We start from the raw sequence: 18,780 nt of genomic DNA, 5'->3' as shown, positions 1-18,780 counted from the left end.
TAGCACTCACTTTCCATTTACCCCACCCCTAACAAAAAGACATTCAATTTTCCCCAATGCATAAAGGTATACAAATAAGGGTGATAGGTGAAGCAAGCCTGAGGCGCAAAGCGCCGATGATCAATATGCTGACAAGTCCGGTTTCCCGGAACCCTCTCCCTCTGTATTAGGGACACCATCAGTGGTGTCCTCAACAATAACAACACCAGCAGTAGTGCTCCTCTCAGCCTCAACAATTTTGGATCTAGACGCCCCCAGTAGCCACTTTTAGAATTCTCAACTGGGGGCCTCTTCATCAACTACGCTCTTTCTTCCATGCCCGAGACTCATCCTCTTCTCTAACTCGTTGTCTCTTGGCATGATCTCGTGGGGGAGGTGGTGGCACAATAGTGGTGGATAATATGGCAACCAACACCGTGTCCTCAACAGGCTCTCCAGAAGGGGCCTCCATTATCGTATCCAAGTCTGCTCTCAGACTCTCCATAACAGCCTGGAGAGTCGTCAAATTCATTGTAGGGGTTGGCCGGTCGAGAACCCGCAACTCAAAAATGCAGCCAACTGGTGGACCTCTATGATCTGCCGCTCAGTATGGGCCATTTTTCTCTCTATCCGCTCCTCTGCCTCAACAATGGAACTCTGCATCCAAGGATGGATGTGATGCATAAGTGTGGACATTTGGGCCTCTAATTTCTGGACCCTAGCAAGTGGGACCTGTGTAGCAGAAGGAGTCAAGCGGGAGGATCTAGGAGCGGTGCTAGCACCCGCGATAGACTCAACTGGGGTGGTGTCGTTATGCTCAGATGTAGCCAGATTAGTATCTTGGTCTTGATCTACCGTGGCCGCCAGGTTCTCACCGAGCGGCTACACCTCTGGACGTGGCCCTTTGTGGGGATCCAACTCATTGGCCTCATCCCTTATGAGGCCAATATCCACTATGTCGGGCGGGGTCTTGATCACATCAATGTGCCACACGGGCACTCCTGCAGACCTGCACAACTCAAAGACCATGCACGGGAAGGGTTAAGTAGTAGTGGACTTAAAGGCCCTCTCATGTATCACCACCTGCAAGAGCAACACGAAATCCACCTGGAACCCCGCGACCATGGCAGCCATCAACACTGCATGATCCCAAGTGACAATGTTATCAGCAGCAGTGGGGGAAAGGTAGTGTTGCACCAGTAGCCATAAGAATTTGGCATTGAAGGTGAGGTTCACCTTCTTGATGCTCCCCTTGGGCTCCAACACCCAATCAACAGCCTCATAATCCATGGAGAGGTTTTGTGCTATCCACCGCTTGGTGGTTTCTCTCACATCTAGCTCACGCTGGAACCAGCCGTCCTTGATCAACCTATACTGATAGTCCAACTGGGCGGTCAGGAGGGTCGTGGTGGCGTCAACGTCCGAGCCATAGAGAAACCTGCGAATGGACGACAAAGAAATATCAACCCGCTTGACACGGACTCAGACGTACTCCAGAGGTGCATGTATGGCTGGATTGCCTCGCCTGTCCAACTGAAACCAGAGAGTCACCACATAGGAGGCGTAGAACTCTCACACCATTTCTTCGCTATAGCAGCCCACATGCCGAGCCGTACACTCCAGCCGATGTCCTGTGAATATAACATCGATGACCGGCATAGTAGGAAGACTCCCAGTGAGAACCTGCCGCTCGAGTGTTAGGGTCCGGGTCATGACCTTCTTGTCGTTGGGCACCTTGGCATTATCATATTCTTGATATTGACCCACAAACCACCGATTGGGATTATCAACAACCAGACCAGGGACAACAGTCTGCGGTGCTGGAGTAGAATCAACATTATCATCCTCATCAGACGAGGCAAACTGGACTAAAGTGGCTGGAGCATTGGCATTAGGAGAAGAAGAATCCTCCTCAGACCTGGAAGCCTTCTCTGAGATGGACGCTTCCTCAGAACCGGAAGCCTCCTCGGATCCAGACGCTCTCTCATAATGTCCAGCCGACCTAGAAGGTGTGTCGTTCAGTATGCGCTCCTCTTCAGTCTAAGAGGTAGTGACTCCACCGGGTGCCACCTTCATGGGCGTGGCTTTGGTGGTGCGGGCAGCACAGGTAGGAGTGAGGGTGCCTGGTGGCATGTACTATGACTCACGTTCATCGTCTCATCCTATGACCATCTGGTTCGACAGGGCGACAAACTTAGAATGCCCTCTCGAGTAGACAGAGTCTTGCTTATGTTCCATGTGTACCTGCAATAAGAAGTTATTAGTACAACTAAAAGCATGCAACACATTCAAAAGCATCAAACATGAGAGTAAAAAATAGAATGGAATGGCAGTGTAGAAGTGCAGCACTGCCTAATGGACCCATCGTTGGTCAATCGAAGGGACGACGGTCCGTTGAGGGACACTTAGAAGAATATTTTTAGCAAATCAGAAACAAAGGTTCTGACAGTGTCGACGGTTGTGCAGGATGGACATTCACAGGGTCAACGGTCCATCAGTGGGGTTCGTCGATGGACGCTTAGAATATTTTTATAGAAAATAAAAAAACAAAGGTTCTGACACCGTCGATGATTGTGCAAGAAGGACCATCGAAGGGATAATGGTCCATCAATGGGGTCCGTTTACAGACACTTCGAATATTTTTTTAGAAAATAAAAAACAAAGGTTCCGACAGCATCGACGGTTGAGCAGTACGGACCGTCAAATGGAAGACGGTCCGTTAGTGGGGTCCGTCTACGGGCACATAGAATAAGCAAGGGATGTTGGGGTTAACAGACCCCAACGACGGTCCATCGAGGGACTGATGGTCCGTCGATGGGTTCTCGTTCTTTCCTTTAGGGACAAAATTTTGCAGCCATATTGTTTCCCCCAATGTACGAATTTAGAGTATCCTTAGAGACCTTTGGTTTCCCTAACATTTAACCCAACATTTCATCATTCCTAGGGCATGAATTATCATAGTTTGAACATTCGATTCTACAACCTATCAAATCCCTAGATCAGAAACACAACATGCAAACACAACACATTTTTAACAGAACACCCCCATCCCTTTTCAATTTCAGTGTTCTAAGGGACTTAGGACTTCAGGGGTATGTTTTTAGCATGGAAAGGGGTCCCAAATTCGAGACCCACAAGGTAAGACATAAAATTAACATGAAAATTAACGATAATTAATTTAGCATATCAGAAGAACATACCTGGAAAATGTAGTGGAGGAAAAGGAGTATGCAAACTTGTAGTTGTACAACAACAACACAAACCACAACACCGACTGACAAGGAGAATGAAGAAGATGGAAGATTTGGGGAGAGAATGGATTTTTTTTGTGGAATTGGGGGAAGTGTGGGAATCTGATGATGGAATGAGTTAATTGGTGAGGAAGTGGGGGAAAATGAGAGGAAATAGGGAGGGAAACAATTATGGTTGTTATATGAAGAGGTGGGTAACTAAAAAGTTTTAAAACTTTTAGTATGTAGCCGGATGGGTCGGGTCGGGTTGGTGGGTGAAGGATCGATGATTCCCCATCTATGGACCGTAAGTCGATCGACGGTCCGTCAACCTCTCCGTTGATAGTTCCCTAGCTCAGAAAAATTTAAAATCATACTTGGGCACGACGGATCCTATAGATGGTCCGTCAAAGGGAGGACGGTCCGTTGATGGGTGCGCGCACCCGACCAATTTTTTTGCAAATTTCTGGTGATCTGGTCCCTGCATATTTAAAACCCATTAAGCTAATCTTTTTGTATTTTCTGGACCCTTTTTGGACACGGATTCTACTTTATGCTATAGCCAACACTTCTAAAGAAAAATAAAGGAACATTCATATGTGACATAAGTAATAAAAGCAAAAATAATGCAACTATGGCTAAAAAATCTTGAAAAACCTATAGTTGGCTAGAGGATACATATTGGGTTGCCTCCCAATCAGCGCTTGATTAAACGTCGCAACACGACGAAGGACTCTTGATCAATCAGACTACATCAAGATGGTATGCCTCGATCACTTCATTTGCTGTTTCAGCATGCAGTAGATAAATTTTGATTCGCTGCCCGTTCACCTTGAACCTCACACCTTCATTGTTCTCTAACTCAACGGCACCATGAGGGAATAGTTGGGTGATCAAATAGGGACCAGTCCATTTGGACTTTAGTTTGCCCGGAAATAAGCGCAACCTAGAATTGAACGAAAGCACCAAATCCCCAACAAAAAATCGTGCTTCTCAATCTTTTGGTCATGGTACTTCTTCATCTTTTCTTTGTAGAGGGATGAACTTTCACATTCCTTCAAGCGAAATTCATCAAGCTCATTCAACCCGGTTAACCTGTGTTCTGTAGCCTCATTCCAATCCATTTTCAACTTCTTCATTGCCCACATGGCCTTATGCTCTAATTCAATCGTTAAGTGACAAGCCTTTCCATATACAAGTTGGTATAGGAACATACCTATGGGAGTCTTGTATGATGTCCGATAGGCCAAAAGAGAATCATCAAGCCTCATTGACCAATCCGTTCTACTAGCATTCACTGTTTTTGCCAAAATATGCTTAATTTCCCTGTTTGACACCTTAACTTGCCATTGGTTTGAGGATGGTAAGGAGTGGCCACATTTTGGCGAACCCCATATTTTTCCAATAATCCCTTAAATAGCTTGTTGCAAAAAAGGAATCCCCCCATCACTGATATTAGCCCTTGGGGGTGCCAAATCTAGAAAATATGTTCTTTTTCAAGAACGCGGTGACACTCTTCCGTTCATTATTCGCAAGTGCGATAGCTTCTACCCACTTTTACACATAATAGACTGCCACAAGAATGTACTTCATCCAATGAAAACTCATAAAAGGGACCATAGTGTCAATGCCCCACACATCAAACAATTCAATCACAAGAATGAGATTTAAAAGGAGCTCTTGCTTTCTCGAAATGCCACCATATTTTTGGCATCTATCACATGCCTTGGCGAACTCATGAGCATCTTGGTGGATGGTTTGACAATAGTAGCCACAATGCAAGATCTTGTGAGCAGTCTGGATACCACTATGATGCCCACCTATAGGCGAAGAATGGCATGCCTCCAAAACACTCAACATCTCAACTTCCGACACACAACGATGAATAAGCCCATCGATATGGATCATCCCAAAAGAACTTTATTATAATATGCATGAACTTTTTCCTTTGATGAAACAACAATTCCGGTGGGATGATATCACTAGTAAGATAATTCACAAAATCTAAGAACCACAGAATCAGGTCTTGGGAGGCAGCCAGTACATGCTCATCAGGAAAGTATCATCAATTTCAGCCTTTTTACCTAACTCCATCATTGCTTTATCTTTTTATCGGGATAAGTGATCATCAACTTGATTTTTAGTCTCTTTTCTATCTTTCACCTAAAAGTCAAATTCTTGCAATAGTAATACCAAAGAATAAACCTAAGTTTTGCATCCTTCTTTAATATCAAACATATCAAAGCATAATGATCAGTATGCACTATAACCCTCGTGCCAAGCAAATGGGAGCAAAATTTCTCGAAAGTAAACACTGTTGCAAGGAGCTCTTGTTCAGTTACGGTGTAGTTCTTTTGGGCTTCATTAAGGGCTTTACTAGCATAGTAAATGTGAAGAAGGATTTCATCCCTTATTTGTCCCAATACCACACCAAGAGCAACCCCACTAGCATCAGACATCAACTCAAATGGCTTACTCCAATCCAGAGAAATGATGATAGGTGCATACACCAACTTTTCCTTCAACTCACCAAATGACTTAAGACGGGATTCATCAAAATGAAACTTACACTCTTTCTCAATCAAAGTTTACAAAGGATGTGCAATCTTGAAAAATCCTTGATGAACCTCCGGTAAAAGCCTGCATGCCCAAGGAAACTTCTCACACCTTTTATAGAGATGGGTGGAGGAAGTCTCTCTATCAACTCAACTTTAGCTCGATCAACCTCTATACCCTTCTCTGAAATGCGATGAGCCAATACAATACCTTCTTTCACCATAAAGTGACATTTTCCCCAATTTAGCACAAGGTTGCAATATTCACACGTCTTAAGAACCTCAGACAAATGACTCAAACACCGCTTAAAGGAGTCACCAACAACTGAAAAATCACCCATAAACATCTCAATAGTGTCCTCCACCATATCGAAGAATATCGACATCATACATCTCTGAAACGTGGTCGGTGCATTACATAACCCAAACGACATTCTCTTGAATGCGAAAGTTCCATAAGGACAAGTAAAAATGCTTTTCTTTTGATCTTGCGATGCAATAGAAATATGATAATTACATGATTAACCATTGACAAAATAGTACCACCCCTTGACTGCAAGTCTATCCAACATCTGACAGTCATTCCCCATTTCTTAGGTACACGCTGAATAGGGCATACCCAACTACTATCGGCGATTGGATATATTACTCCAACATCCAACTACTTAATAACTTCCTTCTTCACCACCTCTTCTATAGGTGGATTAAAATGTCTCTGTTTCTCAATACTTGGCTTATGATCGGGCATAAGTTGGATTTTACGTGAATAAATCTCGGGAGGGATCCCAATAATATCTGCAATAGTACACCCAATAACTCTTTTGAACCCTTTTAACACCTCCATCAAACTCTCAACTTGATGCACATTCAAATCTAATGCAATAATCATCTGTAAAGTGTCACCTTTTGCCAAGAATACATACCTCAAATGAGGTGGTAGAGCCTTAAGTTGTACTTTTAGAGCCTTCTCTATAGATGGTTTCATGGGTGGAGACTCTTGATGCTTCATATCTAACTCCAACTTCTTTGGTTTAAACCGAACATCACCTCGATCAAGTGCCGCGGCTAATGACCCATACTCTTTAATGAAAACACTATCAAAATTCATGATCACTATCGCTAGTGCTTCCACACCCAAATGCTCTTGTATTTGTACCTCAGATGACTTTTCAACCATATAGGATATGGAAGATACAGATTGGATCTCACCACTCTGCCTCATTGACCTATAAATGTTCAAAGTCACTTCTTCATTGTTCAACTAAAATTTCATTTGCCCTTTCTCCATGTAAACCAAGGCTCTATCCTTAGCAAGGAGTGACCTCCCAAGAATAATAGGCACCTCAAAATCAACCTCACAATCCAGAATCACAAAATCAACTGGAAATATGAATGACTCCACCTCTACTAACACATAGTGGAGTATCCCAATAGGTGTCTTCACCCTTCGATCGGCCATTAGTAGCCGCATCATAGTGGGCTTTGGATCACCCAAACCCAACTTCTTGTAAATAGAGAGAGGCATAAGATTTATGCTAGCCCCAAGATCACATAATGCTTTCACAAAGTATAAAAACCCTATTGTACATGGAATAGTGAAGGCACCCGGATCTTATTTCTTTTGCACTAGAGACCTTGTACCAATTGCACTAGAATGCTGCATTCTATCATCATCCTCAAAACTGATTGATCTTTTCTTAGTGACCATAACTTTCATACACTTGGCATAACTATACATCTGTTTAAGTGCATCTATCAAAAGGACATTGATGTAAAGCTGTTTGAGCATAGTGATAAAACACCGGTATTTACCATCCTCGATCTTTTTTACTAACCTCTGTGGGAATGGAGGTGGTGGTCTAGGCATGGGGGTCACCTTTTGGGGTACCTCAACTTCTTTCCCTGTTTTTTCTCCTAACTCACCAGTAACCTCCACTACCTCATCATCGCCTCTTATCACATTTTCTACACCAGATGGCATTGGTAGGTCAATGGTTTGCTTACCACCTCAATTTGTGACTACCATACAATGTCCATCATTTTTCAGATATTGGATTGTATTGCAAGGAATAGTGCCTAGTTGGCGTGAGTTCCCCATCGAATACAATTGGGCCATTTGTAATTCAAGATGCTTGATCGAGATTGCATTTGCATCAACTTTTGCCCAACACTCGCTAAGTCACTCCCCAACTCTTTAATTTTCTCATCATTAGCGTCAAACCTCCTTATCATTTACTGCAACATATCTCAACTCGCGCCATACTGCCTCCACCATCCCTAGGGGCAATTTCTCGATTTTGAGGTTGAACATAGAGCCCACTCCTATCATTTGTGCTACCATAGTTACCTGGTTGAAGTTGTTGTCGCGACTGTAATTCCCATCTCGGACATAATGACTCTCTCGCTTGATTTCCTTCACCATGGTGCCAATTCTCGTGATTGGAGCCTTGGACGCTTGGTCAAAAAAACTCGTCTTTTCATTTACCGCATAAGAATCCTCCTCATAGTAATACTCATCAGTAGGCGGTGGTGGTTTAGACAAGTAGTTCACCGCATTTACCTTTTCTGCAACCCCAGTGACGTGTCTCAACACCAACCCAAGCTCTATTCTCATTTGAGACATTTCTTCACAAACTCATCTGTGGCTGGGTTGTTTGCGGATTGCACTGCAAAAGTGTTTCTCCTAGTATCTGACTTTCTAGTGCTCCAAGCTTTATTATTTCGGGAGATTTTCTCTAAATTCTCAGCGATCTCAGCATAAGGACACTCCCCATAAGAACCACCTGTTATCGTATCCGGTACTGCTTTGTTATTATATTATTGTCCCCGAGAGAAGTACTCTTTCAGTGACTCATCATCGATGCGGTGATTAGGGACACTTCTCAAGAATGAGGTTAACCTATCCAAAGAACTACTGACTGATTCTCCTCGCAGTTTCACCAAGTTGTTCACCCTATCTTTGTGGTTTAACTTCTTAGACACTGGGTAGTAATGTGCTAAGAATACATCCCACAATTGATTCTAAGTACATATTGAGTTATAGGGAGCTCGATAAACCATATAGCAGCCTCTCCCGTCATTGAGATAGGGAACACTCTTAACCCTATGACATTCATGTTCAAATAAGGCCTCCCCACGCAACTCTTACACATCGACCTCATAGAAGATTGTCCCGAAGACAAACCTGTAGCTGTGAGAATTTGCATCAGACTACTAGTTACCACAAAAGTATAACCCTGTGGTAGAGGAGGTAGGACAAGTGGCTCATCAGAGTCAGTGATGTTAACATTTCCCCTATAGTACTCTTGAGGGCATGGGGTGGGAGGTTTGCTCCTCGGATTATCTTAGCCAGGGTTATCAACAACCACTCGGTTATGAGCATCAACGACGGGGGAAATAGAGGGTTGATCTCATCGTCAATATAAGAAAGATTGTTTTGAATATTCATTCTGTGATTTGTGCGGTTTAGTTTTGGATCAAGTGGAAGTTTTGGTTCTCCTCGACTTCGTGTACTTGGCATCACGAAAGCTATACTTGCGAGAGACAAAAACAAAGAGAAAAAGTAAAATTAGGAAATTATTGACTAAACTTTGGTAATGTGCTTAAAGTTATTCCAAAAGTCACTTTACCCAGCAGCGGCACCAAAATTTGATATGCTCAAATTTACTTCTCGAAAAGAAGTATAAGCGGTTGTATCAAGTAAAGAACCCAACTACGAGGTTGGGATCGATCCCACAAGGAAAATGATTTAGACTTAATTTTAATTTAGAATTACTTCTATTTAATCAAGTCCTTTATGAAAATAGGTAATAAAAGGGGTGTTTTAAATAACGAAAGGAATTAAATATTCCTAAGCAAACAAGTAGCAAGTATGAATCTTTGATATTTATCAAGTGATGAGCGTAACTAGGGCATAAGTGTTCTCAAAGGTTCATAACACGGTAATTCTAGCTATAACCATCCTTTCCTAAAATTTTGAATGCAAAGTGATAAGTTATGTATTCCTAATTCCTGGTCCGGCAACTAGGAAATTTTACTCCGCACCTTGGTCCGACTACGTGTTTATTCTTTACTAAATCTTACCTTTACCTCATATTAAGCATCATAATCGGTGTATGTCTTAGTTGTTACTTTGCACCAATCGACATTAGGCTATTAGATAGTGTATAAGATTTACGTTGATAATTCTTTTCTTATTATCCACCTCCTTGGTCCGGCAAGTAGAAACGAGGTGAGTTTTAACGCGTGCACTCATTAAATAGACTTCTAAGTGAAAGATTTATCAATACATGTAAGACCCGATCAAGTGCCACGACTAATGACCCATACTCTTCAATGAAATCACTATCAAAATTCATGATCACTATTGCTCATGCTTCTACACCCAAACGCTCTTCTATTTGTACCTCAGATGACTTTTCAACCCTATAGGATAGGGCAGATACAGATTGGATCTCACCACTCTGCCTCATTGACCTATAAATGTTCAAATTCACTTCTTCATTGTTCAACTAAAATTTCATTTTCCCTTTCACCATGTCAACCAAGGCTCTATCCTTAGCAAGGAGTGACCTCCCAAGAATAATAGGCACCTCAAAATCAACCTCACAATCCAGAATCACAAAATCAGCTGGAAATATGAATGACTCCACCTTTACTAACACAGAATGGAGTATCCCAATAGGTGTCTTCACCCTTCGATCGGCCATCAGTAGCTGCATCATAGTGGGCTTTGGATCACCCATATCCAACTTCTTGTAAATAGAGAGAGGCATGAGATTTATGCTAGCCCCAAGATCACATAATGCTTACGCAAAGTGTAAAAACCCTATTGTACATGGAATAGTGAAGGCACCCGGATCTTTTTTCTTTTGCACTAGAGACCTTGTACTAATAGCACTAGAATGCTGCATTCTATCATCATCCTCAAAACTGATTGATCTTTTCTTAGTGACCATAACTTTCATACATTTGGCATAACTATACATCTGTTTAAGTGCTTCTATCAAAAGGACATTGATGGAAAGCTGTTTGAGCATAGTGATAAAACACCGGTATTTACCATCCTCGGTCTTTTTCACTAACATCTGTGGGAATGGAGGTGGTGGTCTAGGCATGGGGGTCACCTTTTGGGGTACCTCAGCTTCTTTCCCTGTTTTTTCTCCAAACTCACCACTAACCTCCACTACCTCATCATCGCCTCTTATCACATTTTCTACACCAGATGGCATTGGTGGGTCAATGGTTTGCTTACCACCTCAATTTGTGACTACCATACAATGTCCATATTTTTTTAGATTTTGGATTGTATTGCTCGGAATAGTGCTCAGTTGGTGTGAGTTCCCCGTCGAAGACAATTGGGCCATTTGTAATTCAAGATGCTTGATTGAGATTGCATTTGCATCAACTTTTTGCCCAATACTCGCTAAGTCACTCCCAACTCTTTAATTTTCTCATCACTAGCGTCAAACCTCCTCATCATTTTCTGCAACATATCTTCAACTCGCGCCATACTGCCTCCACCATCCCTAGGGCCAATTTCTCAATTTTGAAGTGGAACATAGAGCCCACTCCTATCATTTGTGCTACCATAGTTACCTGGTTGAAGTTGTTGTCGCGGTTGTAATTCCCTTCTCGGACATAATGACTCTCTCGCTTGATTTCCTTCACCTTGGTGCCAATTCTCCTAATTGGAGCCTTGGACGTTTGGTCAATAAAAACCGTCTTTTCATTTAACGCATAAGAGTTCTCCTCATAGTAAAACTCATCAGTCGGCGATGGTGGTTTAGACAAGTAGTTCACCGCATTTACCTTTTCTGCAACCCCAGTGACGTATCTCAACACCAACCCAAGATCAATTCTCATTTGAACCATTTCTTCACGAACTCATCTGTGGTTGGGTTGTGTGCGGATTGCACTGCAAAAGTGTTTCTCCTAGTATCTGACTTGCTAGTGCTCCAAGCTTTATTATTTCGGGAGATTTTCTCTAACTCTCAGCGACCTTTGCATAAGGACACTCCTCATAAGAACCACCCGTTATCGTATCCAGTACTGCTTTATTATTATCATATTTTTCCCGAGAGAAGTACTCTTTCAGTGACTCATCATCGATGCGGTGATTAGGGACACTTCTATAGAATGAGGTTAACCTATCCAAAGAACTACTGACTGATTCTTCTCGTAGCGTCACAAAGTTGTTCACCCTATCTTTGTGGTTAAGCTTCTTAGAAACTGGGTAGTAATGTGCTAAGAATACATCCCTCAATTTATTCCAAGTATAGATTGAGTTATAGGGGAGCTCGGTAAACCATATAGCAACCTCTCCTGTCAGTGAGAGAGGGAACACTCTTAACCCAATGACGTTCATGTTCAAATCAGGCCTCCACACGCAACTCTTACACATCGACCTCATAGAAGATTGTCCCGAAGACAAACCTGTAGCTGTGAGCATTTGCATCAGACTACTAGTTACCACAAAAGTATAACCCTGTGGTAGAGGAGGTAGGACAAGTGGCTCATCAGAGTCAGTGATGTTAACATTTCCCATATAGTAATCTTGAGGGCGTGGGGTGGGAGGTTTGCTCCTCGAATTATCTTAGCCAGGGTTATCAACAACCACTCGGTTATGAGCATCAACGACGTGGGAAATAGAGGGTTGATCTCATCGTCGATATAAGAAAGATTGTTTTGAATATTCATTCTGCGATTTGTGCGGTTTAGTTTTGGATCAAGTGGAAGTTTTGGTTCTCCTCGACTTCGTGTACTTGGCATCACGAAAGCTAGACCTGCCAGAGACAAAAACAAAGAGAAAAAGTAAAATTAGGAAATTATTGACTAAACTTTGGTAATGTGCTTAAAGTTATTCCAAAAGTCACTTTACCCAGCAGCGGCACCAAAATTTGATATGCTCAAATTTACTTCTCGAAAAGAAGTATAAGCGGTCGTATCAAGTAAAGAACGTAACTACGAGGTTGGGGTCGATCCCACAAGGAAAATGATTTAGACTTTATTTGAATTTACAATTACTTCTATTTAGTCAAGTCCTTTCCGAAAATGGGTAATAAAATGGGTGTTTTAAATAACGAAAAGAATTAAATATTCCTAAGCAAACAAGTAGCAAGTATGAATCTTTGATATTTATTAAGTGATGAGCGTAACTAAGGCATAAGTGTTCTCAAAGGTTCATAACGCGGTAATTCTAGCTATACCAATCCTTTCCTAGAATCTTGAATGCAATGTGATAAGCTATATATCCCTAATTTCTCATCCGGCAACTAGGAAATTTTACTCCGCACCTTGGTCCGACTACGTGTGTATTCTTTACTAAATCTTACCTTTACCTCATATTAAGCATCACAATCGATGTATGGCTTAGTTGTTACTTTGCACCAATCGACACTAGGCTATTAGATAGTGTATAAGATTTACGTTGATAATTCTTTTCTTATTATCCACCTCCTTGAATTCGAGAAAATAATGCAATAAACGATTCCAAAAAAATGAAGTATTCTCCAAAACCCAATATTCAACAACCAATATTACAAATCAAAAAAATAACCAAGATTCTAACCTCAAAAATGATGTTTTTACCAGTATTAATAATAAAGAAGTCCTAACATAAAAAGGAAATCTATTTAAGGAAAATCTTCCCAAAAAGGCGTCTGAGTTGACGACCGGACCGATGGACCTTCGAGGCCTCTCGTCGTTCTACACTTAGAATCTTTTTCAGCTGCTTTCTTCTCCAATTCAGTGTTACCATCGATGGACAAGGATGACGATCCGTTGAGTGCACGAAGATCCGTTGATGGCTTCCGTTTCTCCACGCTTAGAATCTTTTGAAGACAAGTACTGGGACACTCTTTGTTAGCAATGACGGATGTGCAAGATGATTCATCGTGGATATGACGGTCCTTCAATAGCTTAGTATCCCCACACTTGGTTAGAATTCCCCAATCTCTCTTCAGCAGCATTTTTCTTCAGACTATGGTTACCACCTACAAACCGTCGAGGGGTCGATGGACCGTCGATGGCTCCCTAGGTCATCACTTCTGCAATTTCAGCATAATTCTTCCGCGTTTTCATCTTGGACAGTTTTCCTGTAAATAAAGTGAAAATCACACCGAAACTACTACAAAAAGGCCTTAGAAACACAATAAACTTAAGGAAAAAACATTGAAAGTACCGTGAAACCACGATACATCACATACGGTCTCATACTTAGTACAAGTGATGTGGTAACCTATTTTATCCATTTTCCCCAATATTTTAAGTTCCCATCGTTGAAGGCTTGTGACAATATTTGAAAGATGACTTGGATTCTCACTATCCAAGTTGGGTAGGTCTTCACTACTTCTAGGACAATGTCATTTTCTAGCTTTGGATATTGATTAGTCTTAAATACAACATGTTCATTTCCTTTCATTTGAGTACTAAAGATTGTATTTCCTGTTTGTGGCTTTTAAAATATTGATGTATGGGATATGCCCAATTGTTGTACTCTTGTGTAGATGGTTATGAGATGAGACATCTGGTTTTAAGACTATGTTATACCTTATATATATATGAGCAATAAAAGTAGAAGACAAATTAATCTTCTATTATGAAGGGTTTATGTATACACTATACGAATATATATATATATATATATATGTACATGTATATATATATATTATGTGTATGCGGGAGGTCTATGAAACCTCATGGTAGATAGAAGATTTTTTTTTAAATTTTCCATATTTTAACCTATTAATGTAATAATGTAATCTAAGAGGCTAGTCTTAGTAATCGATGAGGATGAGGACGCCGGTTACGTCTAGGGTGTGCTCCCCGGATGTGATAGAACTGATCAAGGAAAGCTCTCTTGAAGATCTCCCAAGTCACTGGACCATGTCCTACCACCCTATTATACCTCCATTGTGTGTGTATATATATATATATATATTATGTGTATGCGGGAGGTCTATGAAACCTCATGGTAGATAGAAGAATTTTTTTAAATTTTCCATATTTTAACCTATTAATGTAATAATGTAATCTAAGAGGCTAGTCTTAGTAATCGATGAGGATGAGGACGCCGGTTACGTCTAGGGTGTGCTCCCCGGATGTGATAGAACTAATCAAGGAAAGCTCTCTTGAAGATCTCCCAAGTCACTGGACCATGTCCTACCACCCTATTATACCTCCATTGTGTGTACCAAGGTTGGACCACATCTTTGAGTTGATAGGCCGCCAACTCGACCTTCTCTTGTGGAGTCACACCCATAGAAAATAGGATCTTAATAGACCTCATCAAGGAAGTCTTGAGGGTCTTCATCCACTTTTGACCCAAAGAACATGGGTGGATTCATCCTAGTAAAGTCTCTCAAATGATATGCCATAGTTCTAGCATGACTAGGCACACGTGGTCAAACCCCCTATTCACTTGGGACATCATAGCTTGGACTTGAGAAGTGATGACATTAGCTTAAGAGGTCATGGTTTGGACCAAATTGAGAAAAGCTGTCCTTATCTCTCTATTGGTCATCGGTGGAGGAACAACCGGAACTTGATCACCCTTAGCAACTTCTTTAAGTGGAGGGACTTGACTGTCTTGCGGAGGATCTTGGTTGTCACGATCCCCCACATTAGCAATCCCTTCCTCGGCCCTTCATTTCGCTGTCCTTTGAGTACTTATACCTATAACCAAAATAAAAGGTTTAGGTGAAAGTACATAAAGTAAGACTCTAGAGGCATGACTTAGGAGTACAAGAATATGAGAATTTCCTAACCATCACATAGTCTCTCACTCATAAGTGTGGAGCGCTTCACAATTATGAATAAGAATCTACATAGACGTGGTTTAATGAGACATTGATCCTAAAGATATTCAACCTGATGTTGTGATACCAAGTTTGTCAAATAAGGAAAGTACCCCTTAGACGTAACCGACATTGTCGTCCTCGGAGAGGAATAAGACTAACCTTTTAGGATGCGTCATTACATTTTATAGGTTAAATTGTTGAAAATTTAAAACTTTTCATATACTTATACATTTGAGGTTTACATAGACTTCTCGATATATAAATATATATATATATATACTTCTCACATAGTAATCACTTCATAGACTTCGAATTTTATTTCACATACATAATATATCAATATAATCTCATATGAAGTCAAGGAGAAGTCTCATATTAAACAATCTAGAATGAGTACAACATTGGCATAGCCCATACTTCATTACAATAAAAGCCACATATAGGCATATATAACAATAGTCTTCAAATGAAAAGAATGAAATAAATTGTCTTTAAGACTAAAACAACATCCAATAGGTAGATAGACACACCGTCCTCGAAAAGTGAGGACCTATCAAACTTGAAGAATGAGAATCCAAGCCCTCTTTAATGGCGCTTTAAAAGCTGAACGACCGTAACCTACATTTTGTAGTAAACATAGAAACAAAGGTTGATACACCACTTGTACTAAGAATAGGAATATGCACATAAAATATTCAAAAACATGCATGAAAAAGGGACATTTACTTTAATGCACATTCAAGAGTCCATATAAGCTAATAATCATATATACATTAAGACAATAACATCTTCAACACATCACAAACATCATCAAGTATAGTTAAGTCAACATGTGTATATCATATTAAAACTATAACCAAAACAAATCTAACATCATGTTATACACATAAAGCATATATAAGATATTCATAACATTACAACATATACAAGACCCTTACTCATAAACCCACATCAAGTCTACAAGTGCAATGACCAAGTAAAGCCCCATAACCTTAATCAAGCAAGTAAACCAAATAAAGGACCATAATCAATCCCTACTGTCACATAACATAGCATCAAGAGTAGTCATCATCATATTTAACAACATAGACCAATAACATGTTCATACATAAAACCAACATTATATAGTATCATCAACATGTAAAGTCAACATATGCATATAATTCACTTTATAAGAGCATAAGAACATAAGAACATCCTTCTAAGACTTCACTCAAGGCTAACTAGAGCAATGTATAGGTAGAGTGACATACCCCTACCTAGACTAAGTCAAACCTCTTAAGTTATCTTAGTTAGAGTTCACTTTATTACTTCATTTTACTTCTGAGAATATCTTTCCTTAACCGACATAGACCACACGAGCTAATGTCGAATTCAATGTCATAAAACCCTACATCGGAAGAACGCGAACTAGTTGACAAGGTAGTACCAAGACATGAACATAGTATCTAGGTGGATCCACTAGCTAGTATTCCTATGGGGGCAACATAGTTCAAGAACTAGTATATATTACTTGGGAACCTCTTTATGACTTGAGCATTATAGTCTCCAATCTCATTAGTAATATAGTGAACCTACCTTCCCTACTTGGGAAGGAACACTCCTATTTGAAATGTGTTTCTTTAACAATCGTAACTTAATTTAGGTCATAGGATAATATCTTTTTTTATAATCATAGTCATTATCTCAATAGAAATGTACGAGAACACCTTTCAATACAACCCTCAAATGTGAGATTAGCACATTAACATCATCATATCATAGTAAGGCAAATAGGTACTTTATTGCCAACCTTATTTCATTACATCTTAAGCATAATGTCACAATCACATAATCAAGACATTTAAATTGCATCATCAAACCACACCTAATCAATCCAATCACAAGATATACTTCAATCTCACTTCATCACCAAGTACAAGCCATCATAATTGAAGTAAAGGCTTAGGATAACAAAGACTTACCCAATCTCCTTCAAAAGTCATCATCATGGTCTTACCATAAACCAACCAATATCATCCACTAATAGGTGTAGTAACATCATTCAATAGTAATTAATACAATAACTAGATCAATTGCATCATTACTAACCCAATTAACTTCAATTCATAACCTAGGGTTAGGGGTAAAGGGTTCATCATAAATTCTTCAAGAAATAAATCCAATACAAACAACACATTACCTAGGAAGTCCATGAGCAAATTAGAATAGATAAAACAAGTCTACTAATCAATACATTCATCAATTCCCATCATTTAATAAGCAAGATCCAAGATTTGGGGGATTTGGAGAAACGACATTAATCAAACGAAATTACCATTAATCAACATTAATTACTAAACAATTACTTAATTAGTCAGAGGAAATCACAATTAATCATAATCAATTTCAAGTTTAGAAGAAAACCCATTTGTAGAGAAAAACCCTAAGAATTGGGTTGTTTAGAAATCAACTTTGAGAGGACTTCTTCCGGAAAGAAATCCCAAGAGTGAATAACCCATACCTTAATGAATCTTAATCAACAAAATTTGAGAATAAAAGTTGAGAACTTGGTCTTCTTCTCCAAGATTCCTTGATCCTTCAGTGGAGGGATGAATAGAGGGAGAAAGTAGAGTGAGGTGAGAGCTTTTGAGTTTTGATTTTGGGGATTTGATTTGAGTGAGTGAAAATGGATTAAAACTGATCTAAAACAAATTTATCATACCCTAAATTACCCAACAGACCCCTCAATTAATTGGGTCTTTTGGTAAAGTCAAATTAACTTAAAAAAGATGCGAACGAATCTGGAAAGTGGTTGCGCGTCGGGGGGAAATTTCATATCTTTTTTTGAAAATATGGGTTGAGAAAGTGGACCTCGTGGAGGCCCCACATTGCAAGGCAAATTTTTTTCTTCCTTGTTCTAGATGCGCGACGCGTGGCTGGCTTCACATCTTGTCTGCCACAAGCTTCTTTGGCGGATCTCGCCAATGTGTGAGTCCTCCTTAAGGACCCTTCGAGTAGTCCTTGGGGAGTCGTTACTGGATGTTTTTAGCAGTTATACTATATTTTATATTTTCAAAGTCTTTTACAAGTTTTAGACTTCATATGACACTCCCAAACGTTCACACAACATAGGGACGTATACTAGTTCAATTTCCCTAGTTTCTAGACGTCACTTTAAAACTTCCTAAAAGACTTATAATCATTATTTTAGTTCCTTAAACAGTGTTACCAACA

The 18,780-nt window shown here is 40.2% G+C and overlaps 2 protein-coding genes across 2 annotated transcripts; both read right to left on the bottom strand.

Annotated features, from left to right (window-relative positions):
• Nucleotides 1-7,025: 7,025 nt before the first annotated feature.
• Nucleotides 7,026-7,745, bottom strand: LOC138337897 (uncharacterized). Its single transcript, XM_069288334.1, has 2 exons — nt 7,399-7,745; nt 7,026-7,299 (listed from the first exon to the last, which is right to left on the bottom strand). Exons 1-2 carry the CDS (start codon nt 7,743-7,745, stop codon nt 7,026-7,028), a joined length of 621 nt encoding a protein of 206 aa, XP_069144435.1.
• Nucleotides 7,746-10,134: 2,389 nt separating this feature from the next.
• LOC138337896 (uncharacterized) lies at nt 10,135-10,995 on the bottom strand. Its single transcript, XM_069288333.1, has 3 exons — nt 10,649-10,995; nt 10,337-10,549; nt 10,135-10,240 (listed from the first exon to the last, which is right to left on the bottom strand). The coding sequence occupies exons 1-3, from the start codon at nt 10,993-10,995 to the stop codon at nt 10,135-10,137; spliced, it is 666 nt and encodes a 221-aa protein (XP_069144434.1).
• Nucleotides 10,996-18,780: the final 7,785 nt, after the last annotated feature.

The sequence above is a fragment of the Solanum lycopersicum genome, chromosome 8 (assembly GCF_036512215.1).
Source record: "Solanum lycopersicum chromosome 8, SLM_r2.1".
Lineage (NCBI taxonomy): Eukaryota > Viridiplantae > Streptophyta > Magnoliopsida > Solanales > Solanaceae > Solanum > Solanum lycopersicum.
The sequence above is the reverse complement of the archived record's forward strand: the minus strand, read 5'-3'. Positions and strand labels throughout refer to the sequence as shown.